The following is a 21,771-nucleotide window of genomic DNA, read 5'->3' as shown; positions in this document are numbered from 1 at the left end:
ATATACACACATACATATATACATACATACATATACATATCTCTGGCATCCTTCCGTCTTCGGGAGACGATGGTGTAGCATCCGTTGCGGGTAAATTTATTTGCACCTTCTCGAGTGGCTGTACAAGCCAACCCTTGAGTGGCAGTCCCGGTTACAGTTGCCGCAGAAAAATTGAGTCGCACGCTGTGGTTGAGATTGCTGCGCCTTCCTTCTGGCTTTCTTGTCAGCAAGATGCTTGAACCTGTCCTCCTCTGCTTTCTGAGTACCCCGTCTAACAGCAAGTCGCCAGGCTGTACGGTCTTCAGCGCTGGATTCCCACAAACTAGGGTTGATGCCGCATAATTTCATGTCCCTCTTGCAGACATCTTTAAATCGCAGTCTGGGGCGTCCAGTCAGCCGTGAACCCTCAGCCAGCTCACCATACAGAAGATCTTTGGGGATTCGACCTGGATCCATTCTTCTAACGTGGCCAAGCTAACGGAGACGCTTCTCACAGAGGATGGCAAACATGCTGCTCGTGTTGGCGCGTTCCAGAACTTCTGTATCGGGTACTTTGTCCTGCCACTGTACACGCAGGATGCGTCGCAGGCACCTCAGGTGAAAGCTGTTTAGCTTCCTCTCATGCCTAGCGTAGGTTGTCCAAGTCTCACTACCATAGAGGAGTGTACTTAACACGCACGCCTGGTAGACATGCAGCTTGGTTTTTACAGTAAGGTTGGAGTTTTGCCACACTCTGTGATTTAGTCTGGCCATAACTGCTGCAGCCTTGGCAATCCTGCGATTTACCTCTGCATCAGCGGAGAGTGAACAGGATATAGTCGAACCGAGGTAGGTGAAGCTCTCCACAATTTCCAGGTTGCATCCATCTATGGCAATGCTGGGAGGATGGTCTGTGCCCTGAGCCATGATGTTGGTCTTCTTGAGGCTAATGGTCAGCCCAAACTCCTTGCAGGCGTGGGAGAGGCGACTGACAAGCTGCTGCAAACATTCCTCCGTATGTGAGATCAATATATATTGGAATTCATAAAACATGCACAAACAGCTTGAATTAATTTAGTTCATTTAATAATGGCAGTTTGTAATTATTTAGTACTTATTTTATCATTAAAACTGTCGCCAGCTGAGAAACTATCTTCACTTCACTTCACTTCACTATCTAAACCGTGTCAACAGCAAGACCAGCAATCAGCAGTCAGTGTGCACCAAGCCCAGTAACCTCCTTCCTCCTGTATTTTCCACTTCCTGTAGACATTACAGGCATACATGTGCTTCCTTCCCTCAGGGATGAAGGTGAGAGATGGGTTAGGAGTGCTAGAAGCAAATAGGTGAAATGAGGCTAATCCAAAAATGGTGCCAAAAATTATGATCATTTTTGGAGGTACACTTGCTACTAATGGCATCACAGCATTCAGTGCAATTGAATTTGATTTCTATGCGCTCATTTGGTGAAACCTGACTCCCACCCCATTTAATCATATCCACTTACCCAATCGCATTTCGCTATCTTTCATGCTGCAGTCCTCCACTCCTGACAGAGGAGAGCCGTGGCTAACACACACACCCTCCGACTAGGCCTGGGTATCGCCACTAATTTCCTGGATCGATTCGATTCCGATTCACAAGGTCCCGATTCGATTCGATTTCCGATTCGATTCGATTTCGATTCAACACATTTGGGCATATTTGAGTTACGTTAACAGGTTTTGTTTACATTTGTACAGATGTTCAGAGAACGAATGTGATAATTGTACAAAGAACACTCATTATTAAAAAATATTTGTTTTCACATAAATAATTAATAAAAAAACAGTAACATTAATTTTTTTATTATTATTTTATATGTCTGACACGCTACAACAGTGTAAATGTGATGTAAACATACACCTGGCTGTTGAACAGCTTATGCCAAGTTCACACTACACGACTTTCTGATTTGCCGGGTCGCTGTACAGTTCACACTGCACGACTGATCGGCAATAGGGGGTTTTACACTACACCATCTATCACCAGGGGGAATCACAGATGAGTCTGTCTGGTCTCCCAAACTACGTTTTGTCATGAAAACAAACGTGAGAAGTGACGAGGGGTTTAATGATACCATTGCCAAAAAATACACTCCAACAAGTAGCGAGCGATCAAAGTTTGTGCGCTGATGAGCAGCATAATATCAAGGAGAAAAAATAAATGAATCTGAGTGGATTTGGCAACACGAGCAGCAGGGATTGTTCTATAGTGAGTTGTAGGTTAATAAATATTTTGTTTTGTAGAGAACGATAAGGTCAGAAATACTGTAAAACTCGTGTGTGTGCTGATGTATTCTAATAGAAACTATATTACGCCCCCGTCCCACCTGTTTACAACCTCTCCCTTGTGTTTCACACATTGATTGAGAGCTGAGTTTTGATCGCCGAGCGAACGCTGAGTTGCTCCCGAGCCGGCGAATCTAGTGCCGACCCGTCGCCGAGCGAAAATCAGGGCAAAAATCGTGTAGAACCAGGCATTACTGGAGCTTCTGCCATGCTGAACTGATGTGCAGGTCAGATCTCGTTGCATGAAAAAACGATAAAGGTAACAGATTTCCGTGTACACCGTGGAAAGGGGCTCATTTAAAAGATCGATCTCGCGTTTATATGAATCGATATCGGATCATTCAAATAAAGATCGATTCAGACCAAAAAATCGATTTTATAAACCCACCCCTACCTCCGACACGTGTGCAGTAGCCAACTGCTTCTTTTCACTTGCCAAGGTGAGTTCATATGGCATAGGGTACTGCGTACAAATCAAGCACTGATCTCCATTATTCCCCATCTCTCTGCAGGTACTATCAAACAGCAAGCAGAGGTCGTAAACGCAGCAGTTACACCCTTGAGCAATCATAGGCACCTGGTCTGCTGGTAGCAGAGCTGAGATTCGAACCCGTGAGTTTGAAATGTCAGCTCTGGTGTGCAAGAGGGGTTTGTACTACATGTGACTTATTCATGTAATTATTCAATTTAGTCATGTGGCAGTAGGGCAGTGTATGCAGGTCCGAATCTTCGGATAATGTTCATAACAAACATAAGAACAGTGAAAATGTGATCCGAGTGGCTGACTCACATGATTGTTGACCCCAGATCAGAAATTTCAGGCTAAAAAAATGGTCAGCCCAACAAGTAGGTTAAGCTGGCTATCTAGAACCTCAAAGCATCAGAAGTGAAGCTATCCATCCGCCCTTTAGCAGCAGCTCATGCATCATTAATTAATTACAGATAATTACCTTGTAAAACTGGAAACGTACAGTAATGTCTACCAAATAGTACAACTGTGAAAGCCTAGTGGCTAATTTATTACCAGACAAAGGATCCTTGGCAATGGTCAGCACGTTGGGTAACGTCATCAAAATGAGCTGCTGGAGACTCTCCTAGTGAAAAACAGAAAGGAGAAACATTAAAATACACAAACACATCAACAGTGCTTAAAAAATACTTACAATGTCAACTAAAAAGATTTAGCACAATTTTATCACCATCCACTGAACAAAGGAGCTGTCCATAAACAAAGGTTATTTGAGGACAACAGGACATAGCCTTCACTGGCAAAAAGCTCCAGCCAGCAGGGGAGAGGGCTAAACAGTGCTTAAAAACATACACTGAGGTCATAACCTGGGTTAAACAGTAAGGTGGGAACGGAAAAATTCTGCTTCACAGTCAAACAGGAAACTATGCTGGAAATGACAGGCATTAGCACTGTATGTAGGGAATGTTGGCAATGGGATGGGAATCTTTTATAATCGAAAAATCTTAATAAAGCAAACCGGTGGTGATGAAAGAAGCACAGATAAGACTGTTTTCATAGAAAACACAAATGTGGAATAACAAGCCAAAACAGCTCGGACTGCCAGAGACATAGACTCCACAAGACCTCTAAAGGTGTCCTGTGGTATCTGGTACCAGGTCATTACCAGCAGGTCCTTTAAATTCTGAATGTGAGGTGAATTATCCTACAGCACATTCTTCTGCCATATCTTCCTCAGGTAAATGATGCACACATGCATGTATGTGAACTCCATGCAAATCATCTAAACAACTTATCAGAATTATGACGGGCTTGATGTTAACACAGTATTCCTGAAGTACACACATGTATCAGGTGAACCTCATGAACAATGGCCTCCATAGCAACTCAACCCTACACTCAGTGTACACAATAAGCAAGACCTGACAGGCTCGTATAACCGACCCTCATTCCAACATATACACAAATATGTGAACTGTTGTATGATCACTACAATCATTTAACTACTACTGATAATGCCACTGGCATTTTACCACTCCTACGTACTAAAAACCTGAATGATCATATAGAAAACTGAAAAGTGTCTGGGAAGGTTTTTGTGACGGTGCTTTTCCACAGAAATCAGCCTTTAACGCTAGTGCACCAATGACAGTGTGTGTGCGCGCAGTTGTCTGCATAAATCATTATTTTCTACTCTGTGCATGTGGTCTCATATGTAGCTTTTCATTTACACTGAGATTAAGGTGCTTGTGTGCCCCTTAAGGTATTTTGGTTTTAAGCATTTAAATGTTATTAACATTTATAGCATTTAGCAAATGCTTTTGGGCTTCACTTAGGGGCACAACGCTGACAATCTGACAGTGATGGGGCCTGAACCTGCTGTTCACTAGTCCAGTATCTTAATTACTAAGCTACTACTTCCCACAGCTGTGTTATGCATTATGTTATACCAGGTCATTCACTAGTGTAAAAATGTATGTCATATGAGCACAGAAGCTCAATGAAACAGTAACTGGACACTAAATGTGCACTGAAACCTGACGGTGAGTTTACAAAATGGCAGAAAAATAACAAAACATGTGCACAGCACACAATACTGTACAGCCCCAATACATCACTGTCAATTCACAAAAGCAACACACAAATAGAACCTCATACGAGCAGCTTGTGTAATGCTGTAAGAGCTGCACTTTTGTTGGGCTCATAAGATTCAAGATTCAAGAGGTTCAAGAGTTTTATTGTCATGTGCACAGAAGAACCGGCAGTTACACTGTACAATGAAATTCTTACTTTGTTCGTCCTCCAAACATCAATAAGTATTATACATAAAAAAAACAATATTAAACTAACAGAATAAAAACACTCAGTATAAAAAACTTTTTAAAGGATACATAAATTTAAACTATAAAAAAGACGTTTTATATACAGAGGAATAAAAAAAATAGAAATAAACTAAGGCAGTAAAAAAAGAAGGCATATAGCAGCAGTCACATAAGGTGCAGAAATTATTGCAGTATTATACAGCATAAATACATACAATACAGCAGCAGTTATTTTAAGGTGCAAATTGTGCAACATTATGTGGAAGTAGCAGCAGTCATTTAAATGTGCAATAGTGCATTGTAGAGGATGTACAATGTTCATGAGGTAAGTTGTGTATGTGACGGTCCATGTTTGTTCACAAGTCTGACTGCTTGTGGGTAAAAGCTGTTGGTCAGTCTTGTTGACTGACTTACTGCCAGCATTTCTTAGTTCTTTACACCCAAATTGGCTGTTTTTAATTGGCCAATTTAAAATGAATTCTTTAACAGTCCCAACTGGCTTTTTCAATGCTTTCACAAATTACATTCATTTTCTATTGAAATTAATATAATATATAATAATATATAATAATATAATATTGTGCTAACAATATAATTACACCTAAAAATATTTACAAACAGCTGATAATTAGGTTCACGTGTAGCTGCAGCTTTTAAAATGCAGCACGAGACACTCTCTGATTGGCATAAAGTCATTTTTGATTTTTTGCCAATGGAATATTTAATATACTGGGCTAAAGATAACCTCAAACAATGGTATAGTATCTGGACTGTTTTTTTGGACTATACTGGTGATCAAATTTCAAGAATATTCTTTGAAAAAATAATAAAGAGTGGCTAGGATTTTTGATTGATCCTTTCATCACCAATTATTATACTGGGACACTGGAGAAGTTTGTATTATAAAAATTTAAGTTGGGGGTTTGTATATATGTATTTACTTTCTTTTATTTATTATCTACGGCTGTATAAATGGGTGTAAATCGAACATTGAATACAGTGTGGGAGGCTTTGGATATTGTATATGTAAATAATGTGTAGTGGTTACTGTTTGTATGCAAGTTCAAGTTTAACAATGTGAAAATAATAAAAATACTTTAAAAAAAAAAAATGCAGCATGAGAGTCTGTTATTTACCTCATAAAATCTCTACACAAACTAAGCAGTTTAGAACATCTGCTCATTGGCGATTTGCTGATTTAAAGACAAAATCTGCAGCAATTTAGGCCAGTGTAATTATGCACCCATAATGTTTACATTTTTAATTAAAATAATAAACATACATCTAACTAGCACATTACCTTCTGCATTTATAACAGATGATATATAGTGTATATAAATACATGCTGGATTTAACCCAAACTTATTTCAGTAAAAAAAAGATGTAACAATCCTGCTCTATAGAATGGATGAAAGCAGAATCTTTCTTAGATCTTTATAAGATATAAAAATATATTTAAAATAGTTCATATTTTTCTTGCAATTATTTTCCCAGAGCAGTGTCTGTAAGGGATCAAATAGAGCCACAACCCTCTATTATGGTACGTGTACTTTTATGTGCAGTAATGGTCTGCATCACAATACTTCATTTATAGAAATGGCTAAAATTGTTGCTTCAGTCCTTTTTTTCCCCAAACCATATTCACCCAGATTGCACTGTTTAGTCACAAACCATATTCCTTTTTCACGAATCACAACAATAACACACTGCTTTTCACGACTAACTGCTAAACATATACAAAAGCATGAGAAATAATAATAATAATAATAATAATAATACATTTTATTTATATAGCGCTTTTCAAGATACTCAAAGACGCTTTACATAAGACAAATAATCAAAACAAATACGTACATACACCATACAAATCAAATCATAGTACAAAATCAAAATAGTACATCAACATCAAGAATAATTAAGATAAAAACAAAGAGAGCAGCATAAGACAGTTCATTAAAAATTAGCTAAATTATGAGAGAGAACAACAAATATAGAACAATTTCTTAAAATTAGACAGAAACAGGACAGATTTACATGCAATCAGGAAACTGAAAACTTTACAAGTTTTAGGATCTAGGACTTCACATTTCTGTCGTGATCTAAGTATAAAAACTATTAAAAAGAATAGCAAAAATAAAAGCATTTATTTCGTGTTGTTACAAGTTAAATGCCATATTGAATAGATGAGTTTTGAGAAGTGACTTGAATTTGGACAGGTCAGGACAATCTCGTAGGTGTTTGGGGAGAGCATTCCATAAAGATGGAGCAGCTATGGAAAAGGCCCTGTCACCCCAGGTCCGGTGCTTGGTCCTAGAGGGTATGGACAGTAGGTTAGCCTCAGAAGAGCGAAGGCTACGGGAGGGAATGTGCTGATGGAGCAGGTCGGTGAGGTAGGATGGGGCCTGATTATGGAGAGCTTTGTGAGTGAATAGAAGAATTTTGAATTGAATGCGTTGAGCAACGGGAAGCCAATGAAGTTTTTGTAGAACAGGTGTAATATGATCACGGGAGCGAGTATGAGTAAGGAGGCGAGCAGCTGAATTCTGGATATACTGAAGTTTTTTTAGGATTTTGTTAGATGTACCATAAAGGATGCTATTGCAATAATCAATTCTGGATGTAATAAAAGCATGAATCAAGGTTTCGGCGGCAGAAAAGGAGAGTGATGGACGTAGACGTGCTATGTTTTTTAGATGAAAGAAAGCAGTTTTGGTGATGTGATTTACATGGCGGTCAAAAGAGAGGTTGCTATCAAAAATTACACCAAGATTTCGGATGTTAGAAGACGGAGACAAAGTGTCATTATCAATGGTAATTTGAAAATTTTTTGTGGTTTTTGCCAGGGTTGTAGGACCTACGATGATCATATCTGATTTTTCACAGTTTAATTTGAGGAAATTAGCTTTCATCCACAATTTCATTTCAGTGATGCAATTTGTCAGAGTGGAGTGAAGTTCAGTATTAATGGATTTGGAGGAGATGTAAAGCTGAATATCATCAGCATAGCAGTGGAAATGTAAACCATGCCGACGTATGATGTCACCAAGGGGGAGCATATAAAGAATAAACAAAAGGGGACCTAACACTGAGCCTTGGGGAACGCCTTGGGACAGTGGAGCAATGGCAGAACTACAATTGTTGATATTAACAAACTGTTGTCTGTTTACGAGATATGACCTTAACCACAAAAGGGCAGTACCAGTGATGTTGACAGAGGATTCAAGGCGGGACAGAAGAATGGAGTGATTAATGGTGTCAAAAGCTGCAGTAAGATCAAGGAGGACGAGAATATTAATTTGTCCAGAGTCTGAGGAAAGAAGAAGGTCATTTGTGACTTTGAGGAGGGCTGACTCAGTGCTGTGCTGGGGGCGGAAACCAGACTGAAATGATTCAAATAGATTATTGGAATTTAGGTGATCTTTGAGCTGTGAGGCAACAACACGTTCCAGTATTTTCGACAGAAATGGAAGATTGGAAATGGGCCGAAAGTTACTCATAATGTTAGAGTCAAGTCCAGGTTTTTTAAGTATGGGAGTAACAGCAGCCAATTTGAGTGATTGAGGGACTGAGCCAGAACTAAGAGAGGAATTGATTATCTCTGTGATAAGTGATGAGATAACTGGAAAACAACCCTTAACAAGTTTTGATGGAGCAGGATCCAAAACACAAGTGGAGCTTCGCATCCCTGTTAAGATCTCAGATAGGTCCAAATGAGACACAGGTGAGAACTGAGACAGAGGCTGGGTAATAAATTGTGGTGAGATAGGCGGAGAAACAGAGATGACAGGGGAAACTGTCAGAAAATTGTGGATATTCTCAACTTTTGTTTGAAAAAATGAGAGGTAAGAGTTACACTTGTCAACTGTAAAGGAATTGGTAGTATTGTCAACTGGAAATGTTACATATTTGCCCACAACATCCAGACCTAAATGGCTAACAAGCTGTCAAAGATCATATGAACAGTGTAGAAAGGGCACTTGGTAAATGTTAGTCCATGTGATAAAACAAGTTCCAAATTCAAGATTAAAACCTATATTAAATTAGTAATGCTGCAATATCTATATGCAGTGTGCATCCCTATTTCCTATGACATCACAAACTTCTGACTTTCCTACACACCCCCAGCTGACAGCTTATTTTGGCTCCCAGATGAATAAGTCCCTGGGGGGCTGATGGTAGCACCACTCTCGTTGATCAAAGCAGTAACCCCTCAGCTGAGGCCCAGTCGAGCCACATGGCTTGGGGTAGGAATGCTGTAACAAATGGGCATCATGACAAAAGCATTCTCTACTACTCGTACACACCTCCATTACTCATACACACAAAGCTTTTCTCCTGGTAATTCTACACATACACAGCCTAGCTTCTACTGTGTGAGATTTATACAGTTTTTCACCTCTGTAAAGTTAACACATTTCTACTATTTATAAAACAATATTAATATTTGCCATATGAATTGACCAAAACAGTTTACATTACCTTATTTACTATTAATTTGAAATACACAACACTAACTGCAAACATTAGTGTGCGCATGTGAGAATGCTTCTGTAAAGATTATACTTTAGTAACATTAAAGCACACATGCATACAGAGGCTGGTGGGGACAGGTGCAATGCGAATGTGCATTTCAGATTCAAAAAGCACATAAAGAAAACAGTACTGCAAGATTTTGATCATACAATGATGAACCTACTAGTCCATTATGTAAGAACTTATTTACTTTACCAGAAAACAGCTGCACTAAAATTGTGGATCCATGAATTTTGGATTACAGTTAGAGGAACTCCCTTTAAGGTATTTAGTTCCAAATCCAAATCCAAGAAATACATTCAGCTGAAGTTTATTTACTGCGAGGGAGGAACAGCTGAATTCTTACCATGGTTTTTTTTTTTTTAATCCCTCAATTAGGGCTGCAACTATCGATTATTTTTGTAATCAAGTATTCTATCGATTATTCCAGCGATTAATCGAGTAATCGGATAAGAATTACTTTTGCTTTAATAAAGAGCAAAAATAAATACATATAAGATTAAGTAAGACGTGTCTCTTAAAACAAACTGTACATTTTTATTCCTTGCATACAGGACAGTTTAAAGACAACACTTGAAATGCAAAAACAAATACATCAAAAATAAATCTAAGTCTTCAAAAAAGCGTATGGTGGTTGCGATAAAGAAAAGTTTTTCGTTTTTTCCAGCTTAAAATGATCTCAAACTTTCTGTGGTTTTCTCTGTCCAGTCTCCTGTTCGCTACTTTCTCTCTTTCTATATTTTGCAGTCCGTGCTATCAAATCTCAGCTGCATCCTAAATCGCACTCTCACACTGAACAGTATGCAGAAGCGGCGAGCATGTCCAAATACGTAGTATTCATTAAACTGTACACAAAAAGTACCCGGATTAGGTCCTGTTAAGTACTGTTTGAGTATGAGATTTCGGACGCAGCCCTCGACTTCTTCACGTCACCTGCCCACAGCGTAAACACGTTGTGCAAAAGTGAAAGTCGTCCGTGCGAAACACCGTGAGCTGTATATAGTTGTATGGATTAAACAATGCCTCGACGCAAAAAATTCGAATCAATGATTTTAGTAATCGAATTACTCGAGGAATCGTTTCAGCCCTACCCTCAGTCTAGTCGTGTCCAGTTACCCTGATTGCGTCCTCTATACTGATTCGACCCTTCACCGCTGACTGAGGACGCCTCTCAACTGACATACGCCCCCTCCGGTACGCACAGTCAGTACAGACGGCATTTTTCACCTGCACGAGTCGAGTTTATATACTTGACGGGTACTGTGTACGGAGGGCCACACCCACATCAGCATTATTCCTCAGCCCTGTGCAGGCGCCATCAGTCTGCCAGCAGGGGCCGCAGTTGCACCAGTTATGAGGACCTACGATCCGACTTTCTTACCCTCTAACCCTGAACAACAGCCAATCGTTGTTCATGCTGCCGCCCAGCCTAGTCGGAAAGGCAGAGCTGAGATTCGATACGATGTATTCGAAACCCCAACTAGTGAGCTAGCGTACTTTACCGCTGCGCCATGTTTAAGCCCATAAGCAAAGATGTAGCAAATTCTGTAGCCGCTAATTTATGCAGATCCAATAATGATTGATTATAAAACAGGTGGACTATTGATCTTTTCTTAGATTACTGATAGCTGGGGGTACAACGTAAATACAATGGCCTTCAATACTAAATAGTACAACTCTACTATAAAACACTCTTTATGATGCAAGTACTTGTAATCTGGGCATGTCCCAACAGGTGAAGAGGTAACCAAAAAAGGTGGAAGCTAAAAGAGTGACATCACAAGCAGACTGTACCTTACAATAACATTAAGCTCCTGGTATTGACCTACATCTGTCAGTCTCTGTGAACTACATTAACATGATGTACATTTATCCTCCCAGGACTCCTGATTAGTCAGTCTTGACAGCCATTACATTTTGTGCAAGCATTCAGTATGAACAAACACAACACCACTCTCTGCTTGAGAGGATTATTATTATGGCTCCCAAACCCTACGCAGGCTCATTACTGGCACTTATGGCAGACCATGAGGATTTTATTTAAGCTAGTGTCAAGTATCAGCCAGCAAGCAGATAAGAACAGAAAACGAAAAGAGAATCAGATAACAACATGCGTCTTTTATGTCCAGACTGCTTTGAAAGATACTTCATACACTTTACATATAGTATAACAACATCTCAGCTGTGACAGATTGTAAATTAAATATTAGCAAAGAGACAGATGGTACAGTTATCTGAGAACATACTGACAGAGAGACAGAGCCCTTATAATGTAATTCTGAGTCAGCCAGCACTCCATCACACACACTAATTATTAACGAGCAAAGATTCATTTTCCAAATTAGGTGAGGAGTAAGTGGAGCTGTCTGTTTATTCTCCCAAACATCTACATCCAGATGGCAAGAAAGGAGTGTGGTATGTGGGAGTCCATATTTTCAGCCCTACTCTGAAGTGATTGGTTAATGAAGACGTTTCAAAAGTGTAGGGTGGGGGCAACTCCAATCTCACTCCTTACACTAGCACAAGCAGGCCACTAGCCCGCTACCAAGACAGCGGCCCATTTTCTACCCATTTCTTAATGCCTGACCTGCTGGTGATTTAAAAATGAATAGAATGACAACTAACATAAAAGTTTCTGTAATTTACTAAATACAACCACTGAAGAACAAAAAATGTCCCAAACCAGCTTGAGACGAGTAGAACATTCCTGCAATGCAACACTTTCTGTGCACAAATCCTTCTATACTCCAAATCATCTTTAAAATATTTTTAGTTATTTAAATACATGCAAATGTATTGTACAGTGGGGCCAAAATTTATTTAGTCAGCCACTGATTGTGCAAGTTCTCCTACTTAGAAAGATGAGAGAGGTCTGTAATTTTCATCATAGGTACACTTCAACTATCAGAGACAAAATGAGAAAAAAAATCCAGGAAATCACATTGTAGGATTTTTAAAGAATTTATTCGTAAATTATGGTGGAAAATAAGTATTTGGTCAATAACAAACAAGCAAGATTTCTGGCTCTCACAGACCTGTAACTTCTTCTTTAAGAAGCTCTTCTGTCCTCCACTCGTTACCTATATTAATGGCACCTGTTTGACCTCGTTATCTGTATAAAAGACACCTGTCCACAGCCTCAAACAGTCAGACTCCAAACTCAACCATGGCCAAGACCAGAGCTGTCGAAGGACACCAGGAAGAAAATTGTAGACCTGCACCAGGCTGGGAAGAGTGAATCTACAATAGGCAAGCAGGTTGGTGTGAATAAATCAACTGTGGGAGCAATTGTAAGAAAATGGAAGACATACAAGACCATTGATAATCTCCCTCGATCTGGGGCCCCACACAAGATCTCATCCCGTGGGGTCAAAATGATCATGAGAACGGTGAGCAAAAATCCCAGAACTACACGGAGGGACCTGATGAATGACCTGCAGAGAGCTGGGACCAAAGTAACAAAGGCTACCATCAGTAACACACTACGCCGAGAGGGACTCAAATCATGCAGTGCCAGGCGTGTCCCCCTGCTTAAGCCAGTACATGTCCAGGCCCGTCTGAAGTTTGCCAGAGAGCATATGGATGATCCAGAAGAGGATTGGGAGAATATCATGTGGTCAGATGAAAGCAAAATGGAACTTTTTGGTAAAAACTCAACTCGTCGTGTTTGGAGGAAGAAGAATGCTGAGTTGCATCCCAAGAACACCACATCTACTGTGAAGCATGGGGGTGGAAACATCATGCTTTGGGGCTGTTTTTCTGCAAAGGGGACAGGACGACTGATCCGTGTTAAGGGAAGAATGAACGGGGCCATGTATCGTGAGATTTTAAGCCAAAACCTCCTTCCATCAGTGAGAGCATTGAAGATGGAACGTGGCTGGGTCTTCCAGCATGACAATGATCCCAAACACACCGCTCGGGCAACGAAGGAGTGGCTCCGTAAAAAGCATTTCAAGGTCCTGGAGTGGCCTAGCCAGTCTCCAGACCTCAACCCCATAGAAAATTTGTGGAGGGAGTTGAAAGTCCGTGTTGCCCAGCGACAGCCCCAAAACATCACTGCTCTAGAGGAGATCTGCATGGAGGAATGGGCCAAAATACCAGCTACAGTGTGTGCAAACCTGGTGAAGACTTACAGGAAACGTTTGACCTCTGTCATTGCCAACAAAGGTTATGTTACCAAGTATTGAGTTGAACTTTTGTTATTGACCAAATACTTATTTTCCACCATAACTTACAAATAAATTTTTTAAAAATCCTACAATGTGATTTCCTGGATTTTTTTTCTCATTTTGTCTCTCATAGTTGAAGTGTACCTATGATGAAAATTACAGACCTCTCTCATCTTTCTAAGTAGGAGAACTTGTACAATCAGTGGCTGACTAAATACTTTTTGGCCCCACTGTATGTATTTCTAGAATCAAAACATACCCATAATTTCTGAACAGGTTTGGACAGTTTGTAAAATGCAATAAAAATTGAAACTGTTGTTTATTAATTATCATGAACATTTACTTAACTGACAAAAAAAAGTTCAATACTTCATTGTCTGTTTTACCACCACTTTAGCCTGTTCAGGGTCACTGTGGGTCTGATTCACTGAGCGAAAAGCAGGAAACACCCCAGACAGGTCAACAGTCCATCACAGGGCAAACACAAACCCACACATTCACACACACACAAACACGTTCATACTTATGGGGACACTCTACTCTCTAATCAAGTTTATCTCCAATTAACCTGACTGCATGTTTTTTGGACTGTGGGAGAAACCGGAGCATCTGGAAGAAACCCACAAAGACAAGGGGAGAACATGCAAACACCATGCAGAAAGGACCCAGACCACTCCACCTAGGAATCAAACCCAGGACCTTCTTGTTGTGAGGTGACAGTGCTACCCACCGAGCCACCCTGACCAGCTTAAGTGTATTTTGTAAATGTAAACAAATTTTGAACGTGATGTCTGCAGCCAAGTTACAGTTGACATAATCTGCTCAACAGCAGTCAGGCCAGTCGAACACGTACACTTTGTGTCTAAAAAGCCACACTGTTGTACGGTGCGCAGAATGTGGCCTGGCATTGTCTTGCTGAAACAGCCATGGACATCCTGGGTAAAGGCATCGCCTTGAATTCAGTTTGTTTTTCAATTGACGATTATAGGCTAAAGTTAAGGTGAAAATAAATCTGAACTGATATATCGTGGTCTATTATTTACACCATAAGAACCAGTAATTATTTCATTGACCTTGTTGTATATTTTTGGTTGGACACATTCGACTTAAGTGTTCCACAGTTTGCCTTTCACAATGTTCCCATGTATAAATCAAATACCTTCGAAATAAACTACACCAAAGACATTAAGTGTCATGTTCTAAATGGAAGCGAATCCTAGCAGACATGCTCCAAAATCAAGATAGCTTTAACAGCAAATCGATGGTTTTGGATATCATGTTTAGCTTAGCTGTTGGGTGTCTATAAACCTTTTCAGCATGTGTAAGAATAACTCCTGTATTTGTAGACATTTTTCAACTTTGGTCCAAGAGTCAAAGACGTTTATAGACATGGCATACTGCACAATAAAGTGTATACTGTATACCAATTACCAGTGTGCGCCTGTGTCACCAGTAACTTATCTAAACTACTTCAAGACTTCAAAACTCAAGACACATGAGGGGGAAAAAGGAAGAAAGTCATTACCTGGAAGAAGGCAAACTAATGAGTGTTAAGTAAAAGCAAATGTGCTTGTATCCACATAAAAAGGCGGTCTATGGCACACACTCTAATTAGGACTCCAACGCCCCAATCATGACCTATATTGCAGCAAAGCCTGAGATTGATTTATTGGGCAGTGGAACACTTTAACCTCTTATAGTGCGAGGCTGGTAGCTTGAGTATTGATAAATGCATAAACTCGCACCAGCTACTAATAAAACACTGCCTGTGCAAATGTCAATTTAGGCAACATTTGTGACCCCATTCTCAAAGCTCTACATATCTGCCCTACTGAAGCCACATCATGCAGGTCATTACAGCTCATTAGACTAACCATGCCCTCAAACACAAACACCAGACTGGAAAATACTTCACATTACATATCAAGGCCACCAGTATTCACACTTAATAGCTTAAGCCAAGTAAATGTGACTATAAATACTACAAATGTTTAAAATGATACAGCTAATTAAAATATCCCATGCTAAACCTAAGCAGTTTAAAATAGCTGTAAAGTTCAAAAGCAGCTGTTTGATTTAGAGAAGACTCAGCTGCAGTTGAACGCGGCAGTTGCAACGGCTTTGAAATGGGGCACATAGGGATCATTCCAGGTAAACAACTCCACCAGTGTTAAGTAAGTAGAATAATGCAAACTTCATGTTGAAACAAGGTATGTAAACAGAGAGGGCAGGTGATAACCTCAGCCATGTCAAATCCATGGCATGTACAACAACTTTTTTATTTGTTACCTTTTATAAAAAAATTTGACTGATTGGGAATAGTATGCAAATTTTGCCAGTTTCTGTAAACCAATATTTAATCCTCATTATTCACTGATTACCAATAACTTCAGCTTAGAGCATCATATTACAATATAAAACATTGATTCAAATCAGCAAGTATTTACTAAAGCAATAAGCCACGAGAGGCCGGAACTATCCATTTTATAATCGGTATTTAATTAAACAGCATACCATAGTGAATGTAACAGTAATGTACAACAAACAGTAAGATGGACATAAACACCGTAAGCAGAACCTACTTAGTATTCAAACTGTAGACTGTATTATTTATTTATTAGGATTTTTAACATCACGTTTTACACTTTGGTTCCATTCATGACAGAACAGGTAATTACCGGTTACACAAGACCTTCTTGCTGTGAGGTGACAGTGCTACCTACCGAGCCACCGACTGCAGACTTTAAATGGTAGCAAACAGTTCATTAAAAGGGCTAACCAAACATGCTACAATTAATAAAGATGCAGGCAATAGATTAATAGCTCTTTGACATTATTATTATTGTTATAAGAAAATAATAAGCAGCTTTCTACCTTTATACTTGAACATGAAGCAAAATATCCACATTTGTTATTTTAATGTTTAATAGTTAATGATTTAAACAATATAAATGCATAAAAAAGATCTTGCTTTTTGTTTTGGTTAGAATGGCAGTGCTTTCTCTAAATGAGTTTGTGCTCAGAGCTGACACATGTGCACTGAAGGTCTGAGTCAGATCAGCAGACTGAACACTCATTGTTGGAAATAAATTTAAATGAGCCTTTTAATAGACAGCATTAATCAAAGACTTAACGAGTTAATTATTAGCATCCCTAACAATATTTTGCATCATGTCCCAGCATCTCATATAATAACTACACCTATGTTTTCAGAACAAAAAAACTTTTACATACTGACTGTGTGTACGTACACTGATGTTAGTGCAGTTAGTCTTTGTTGTAGACCATCAGCCACCAACTTCCTAACACTAAACCTTTTCTGCTTATGGTTCTACATCACCGCCCACAGTGGCTGCATTAATATGTAACTCACCAGTTCACATGGTATTACAGTAAAAACAAAAAAAAAATATATATATAACAGAATATACTGTTACTGTAATATAAAATTACATGTACCATACTAAAAGGTTCCTCTAAAGGTGGTGTATGTTATGGTTTTCAGAAGTCAACAATGTCTCAGGGCATGAACTCCTCACATGGTTCTGTCTGGAGACACAAAGGAGACGTTCTACAAAAATAAAACTCCACAAGGAAAGGCCGTCTTAAAACATTTGGCATCAGTCCAGTGAAGATTTGTAGCTTCTATGGTAGCATGACGTAAGAACGCAGGGTATTCACACACACATCCACAACTCCAGCCAGGAATACCCCCCCCCCCCCCAACCTTTTTGTTTGGGAAAGAGGGAGCTTTTTTTCTATGGGTGGACATACTCTAACTTTCACTGCCCAGTGCCTCAGAGGAAAACAAAACAAAAAAAAAGAAAGCAGGAGGGCAAGAGCGTAAAAGAGAGACATTCCTGAGCCCAAGGCAACCCCTCAACCAGCCAGCTATGGCACCTTCTTTCCCCCTACCCCCTGGTCTCTATTAGGCAAAAGCACTCTGGTGAAACCCACTCAAATAATGAAGGCTCTCAGACAAGCTCATCAGACCCAATGACTGCACACGGCCACGTAAACATGTTTGCTAGGCTAACAGTATCAGCAGAGTTCAGAACAGCAGTGTCAGACTGAAAAAGGTGCTGAGTCACCCAGGCCCTTTGAAGCCTTTCAGGGATTTTTGGTTTACCGCAGTACTTTAATCATTCATGTTTAAAGGGGTGGTTGATCTTTGGTCAGTAGTCCAAACTTGATGGCTCTGCTGTTTACGTCCTGCTCTGTAGAAACAGATGTCCATCAAATGACTGACAAAAACCACACCAAAGGATACAAATGGTCCATATGGCAAATAAAACACACAGGAAACTGCAACCAAAAACAGCCAGACAAAAAAAGTGACCACACACAAACACAGTTCACCACTGAAGCAATGCAGTATCCGTGCTGACCCACTTCTACCAATACAACAATGACCAACTTTATTTATTATTTATTCCACTTCAGGTGTGTAAACACTTGTAGATGTAAAACATGGGTTAAATCTTTTACTGGTGTTTATAGCTTTGTAGGGTAAGCAGCAATGACAGTTATGTGTAGTTTTGTATACCGGGTAGGGCTGGGCGATATGGATTAAAAATAATATCTCGATATTTTTTTGCTGAACGGCGATATACGATATATATCTCGATATTTTTTTTATCCCATAAGGTATTAACAAAAAGACACTTCTGAGACAAAGCTACATGTTCCAATTTTTTTACAGGCACTTTTATTAATATTCATGCTGGGGAAGCTTTACACAAGAACTATTTTTCCTTAAAAAAAAAAAAAGAGCTATTCTAAGAAAAAAAAAGTTGTTTTCTAAGGCATCTCCTGTTGTGTAATGTGAATTACAAATATATTGTCTGGTCCTTTAAGAATGTTAAGTGTACTATAGGGCGCAGGGAGCGAGTGTGTAGGGAAGATGTCGGAATGACGGTTTCCGGCTTAACTTGTGTGACATTAAAAGTAAAACCCCGTTAAAGTAAACCCCTCGTTAACCCCCCACCCCCACATGTTTGGACTTTATACATTATTTTATGTATATGTCGCCAAAACATTTACATTAATATTTTTTTACTGTATAGAACTCAGTTCTGTAATACAGGCAGAACTAATCGTTCATGTTACTGTGTAACTATTACAACATTTAATGCATTTTAATCAGCGTTCTTCTTCATGCACTTTATTATTATTTAACAGCTTTATTTGTTGTTTAATTGCTGTTTGCTCCTTGTTTACTGCAGAGTTAGTTCATGCAATTTAATAATGTTTGGTTGTTTATTGGCCGACAACAAGAAATACTATAATAGAAGATGAATAAATAAATGACGTGTCGGACGTCGGGCGATCATCCAGTATAAACTAACACGACCACGTACAACATCCAGTACAGAAATCACTCCCCATAATGTTTGTTTTTACAGATAGAGCAAATATCTGCACATCACATATACAAACACAAGAGTCAGAACAACAGGAGACGCACCGTTACGTTATTATTACTTTCTCAACACTTAATGTGAAGTAAATACGTGCATGTCAGCGCGTGCATGCGCTTGTGTTGGTTTTTGAAACGAATAACGACTCGTTTTCTTGTTTTTTAACTTTGGGATTTGAAGTGAAAAACGAATGAAGGTACACGGAGCTGGAACCTTTTGTCTGAACTTGTTTTCGGCGTTCTCTACAGAATACATTATTCTGCTGCTCATCTGACACTTTGAATTCGAACCATCTCCAAATAATTCCAAAAAGAGTCATTATTTTTCTTTTTAGTAAGCAGCTCCTCTTCGATAGCTTCTGTCGTGTCTTTATCCGTCTCCATGCTATCGCTGCCTGCAGGACTTACTGGTGAGGCGGTGGGGAGGGGCGAGTTGTGTTCAGTGAGGGAGAGGGGCGGGGCAGGTGAACATGTGCAGAGACAAACTGGGAGAAGAGAAAGACGAACTGTCTGATCTAACTGGAACGCAACATCTATATCGATATACGCGATATTGTCTTATCTTATATCGCGTATGAAAATATATCGATATTTTATAAAATCTCGATATATCGCCCAGCCCTAATACCGGGTACTTGAAATTATGCCTAAGATAAGTGCTATTTATTTAAAAAATGAATGGAGAGTTTGGAGCAGTTTGTGGCTGGGTAAAAAGAAATTTTGACCAAATTTAAAAGCCAACATGCATCTATTTCAATGAAGGCAACCCAAAATTGCAGATTGTCAGATTAAGTGGAGATACTCAAGTCTCTCTTGGTACGAGTGTGTGTGAATGTGTGCGTTTGCCCTGTGATGGTCTGGCAACCTGTCTGGGGTATTTCCTGCCTTTCGCACAGTGAATCAGACCCACTGCAACCTTTAATAGAATAAAGCAGTGGTAAAACAGATAATGAATGATTGAAGGAATAAATGTATTAAGCTGGTAAAAGTGCTTATTTTGAGTACATATTCTGTTTGATAATAGATTTTAACTGGTTGTTGTTGTGTGGTGTTTGTCAGTATTTATAATTTTAGCTTAAAAGATGATACCACTAAATCTCTCAAAAGGTAAACCTGCCATTTGTTTTAACCCTACATTTTTAAACATAAAACTCAAATTTCCTAAAATACTTAAAACAGCTGGTGTGTAAATTGAACAGGTTGTATCCTGACCCTGGTCGACCAGCCAGGGAATCAAACCCAGGCCCTTCTGGCTGTGAGGCAACAGTACTACAAACTGCATCACAGTCCCACCCCTTTCAAAGGACTTTTGTTTTATTATTAATTGATTATAAAACTGTCTATTGTTTATGCAGGATTTTAGAATTGTTAGTCCAGCCAGCACTTTGTCTAAAACTATTATTTGCCTACTTTGATGACATTACCACTTTACACATTTTATGCTGGTTAGACTACAGGGTGGGCCATTTATATGGATACACCTAAATAAAATGGGAATGGTTGGTGATATTAACTTCCTGTTTGTGGCACATTAGTATATGGGAGGGGGAAAACTTTTCAAGATGGGTGGTGACCATGGTGGCCATTTTGAAGTCGGCCATTTTGGATCCAACTTTAGTTTTTTCAATGGGAAGAGGGTCATGTGACACATCAAACTTATTGAGAATTTCACAAGAAAAACAATGGTGTGCTTGGTTTTAACGTAACTTTATTCTTTCATGAGTTATTTACAAGCTTCTCTTTGTTTACAGCCATTGACATGTCGCAGAGGTTAACACGTGAGGAGCGGATAGAAATTGTGTTGATGTCTGGTGAACGCAGTACCCGGGTCATTGCAGCAGATTTCAATGCAAGACACCCTATGAGACCACCCATCTCCCATGCTACAGTTAGCAAACTGCTTGCCAAGTTTCGTGAAACTGGTTCAGTGTTGGATTTGCCAAAATGTGGACGCATGAAAACTGTCACTAATGAAGAAACATCAGTGGCTGTCCTAGCTTCATTCAGCAAGAGCCCACAGCGTAGCACTCGCCGCATGTCACTGGAGAGTGGCATCAGTTGAACATCCCTTCGGCGGATATTAGCTACTCACAAATGGCACCCTTACAAACTCCAGCTGCTGCAGCATCTCAACGAGGATGACCCAGATCGGCGCACTGAATTTGCAGAATGGGCAAAACAAAAATTGGAACAGGACCCTCAGTTTTCACAGAACATTTTGTTCAGTGATGAGGCAAACTTTTATGTGAATGGTGAAGTTAACAAACAAAACCACCGCTATTGGTCTGACACTAACCCACATTGGATAGATCCCTCCAAGACTGTTGGAACACAAAAATTGATGGTATGGTGTGGTATATGGGGTACAAAGATAGTGGGGCCATTCTTCATCAATGGAAACCTCAAGGCCACTGGATATTTGAAAATGCTACATGATGATGTGTTTCCCTCTTTATGCACTGAAGCTGGCACGTTCCCTGAGTTTTTCCAGCAAGATGGTGCACCACCACATTATGGGTGTCAGGTCCGAGCATTCCTAGATGAACAGTTT

At 39.5% G+C, this 21,771-nt stretch overlaps 1 protein-coding gene across 1 annotated transcript in view; it reads right to left on the bottom strand.

Annotated features, from left to right (window-relative positions):
* Window positions 1-21,771, bottom strand: part of ccdc88c (coiled-coil domain containing 88C) — a 97,665-nt gene that overhangs the window by 59,962 nt on the left and 15,932 nt on the right. The window contains exon 4 of the mRNA XM_063006833.1: window positions 3,334-3,403. Within this exon, the coding sequence (XP_062862903.1) occupies window positions 3,334-3,403 (70 nt within the window). The remainder of the gene's footprint in view (window positions 1-3,333; window positions 3,404-21,771) is intronic.

Source organism: Trichomycterus rosablanca, chromosome 13, assembly GCF_030014385.1.
Source record: "Trichomycterus rosablanca isolate fTriRos1 chromosome 13, fTriRos1.hap1, whole genome shotgun sequence".
Classification (NCBI taxonomy): domain Eukaryota; kingdom Metazoa; phylum Chordata; class Actinopteri; order Siluriformes; family Trichomycteridae; genus Trichomycterus; species Trichomycterus rosablanca.
The sequence above is the reverse complement of the archived record's forward strand: the minus strand, read 5'-3'. Positions and strand labels throughout refer to the sequence as shown.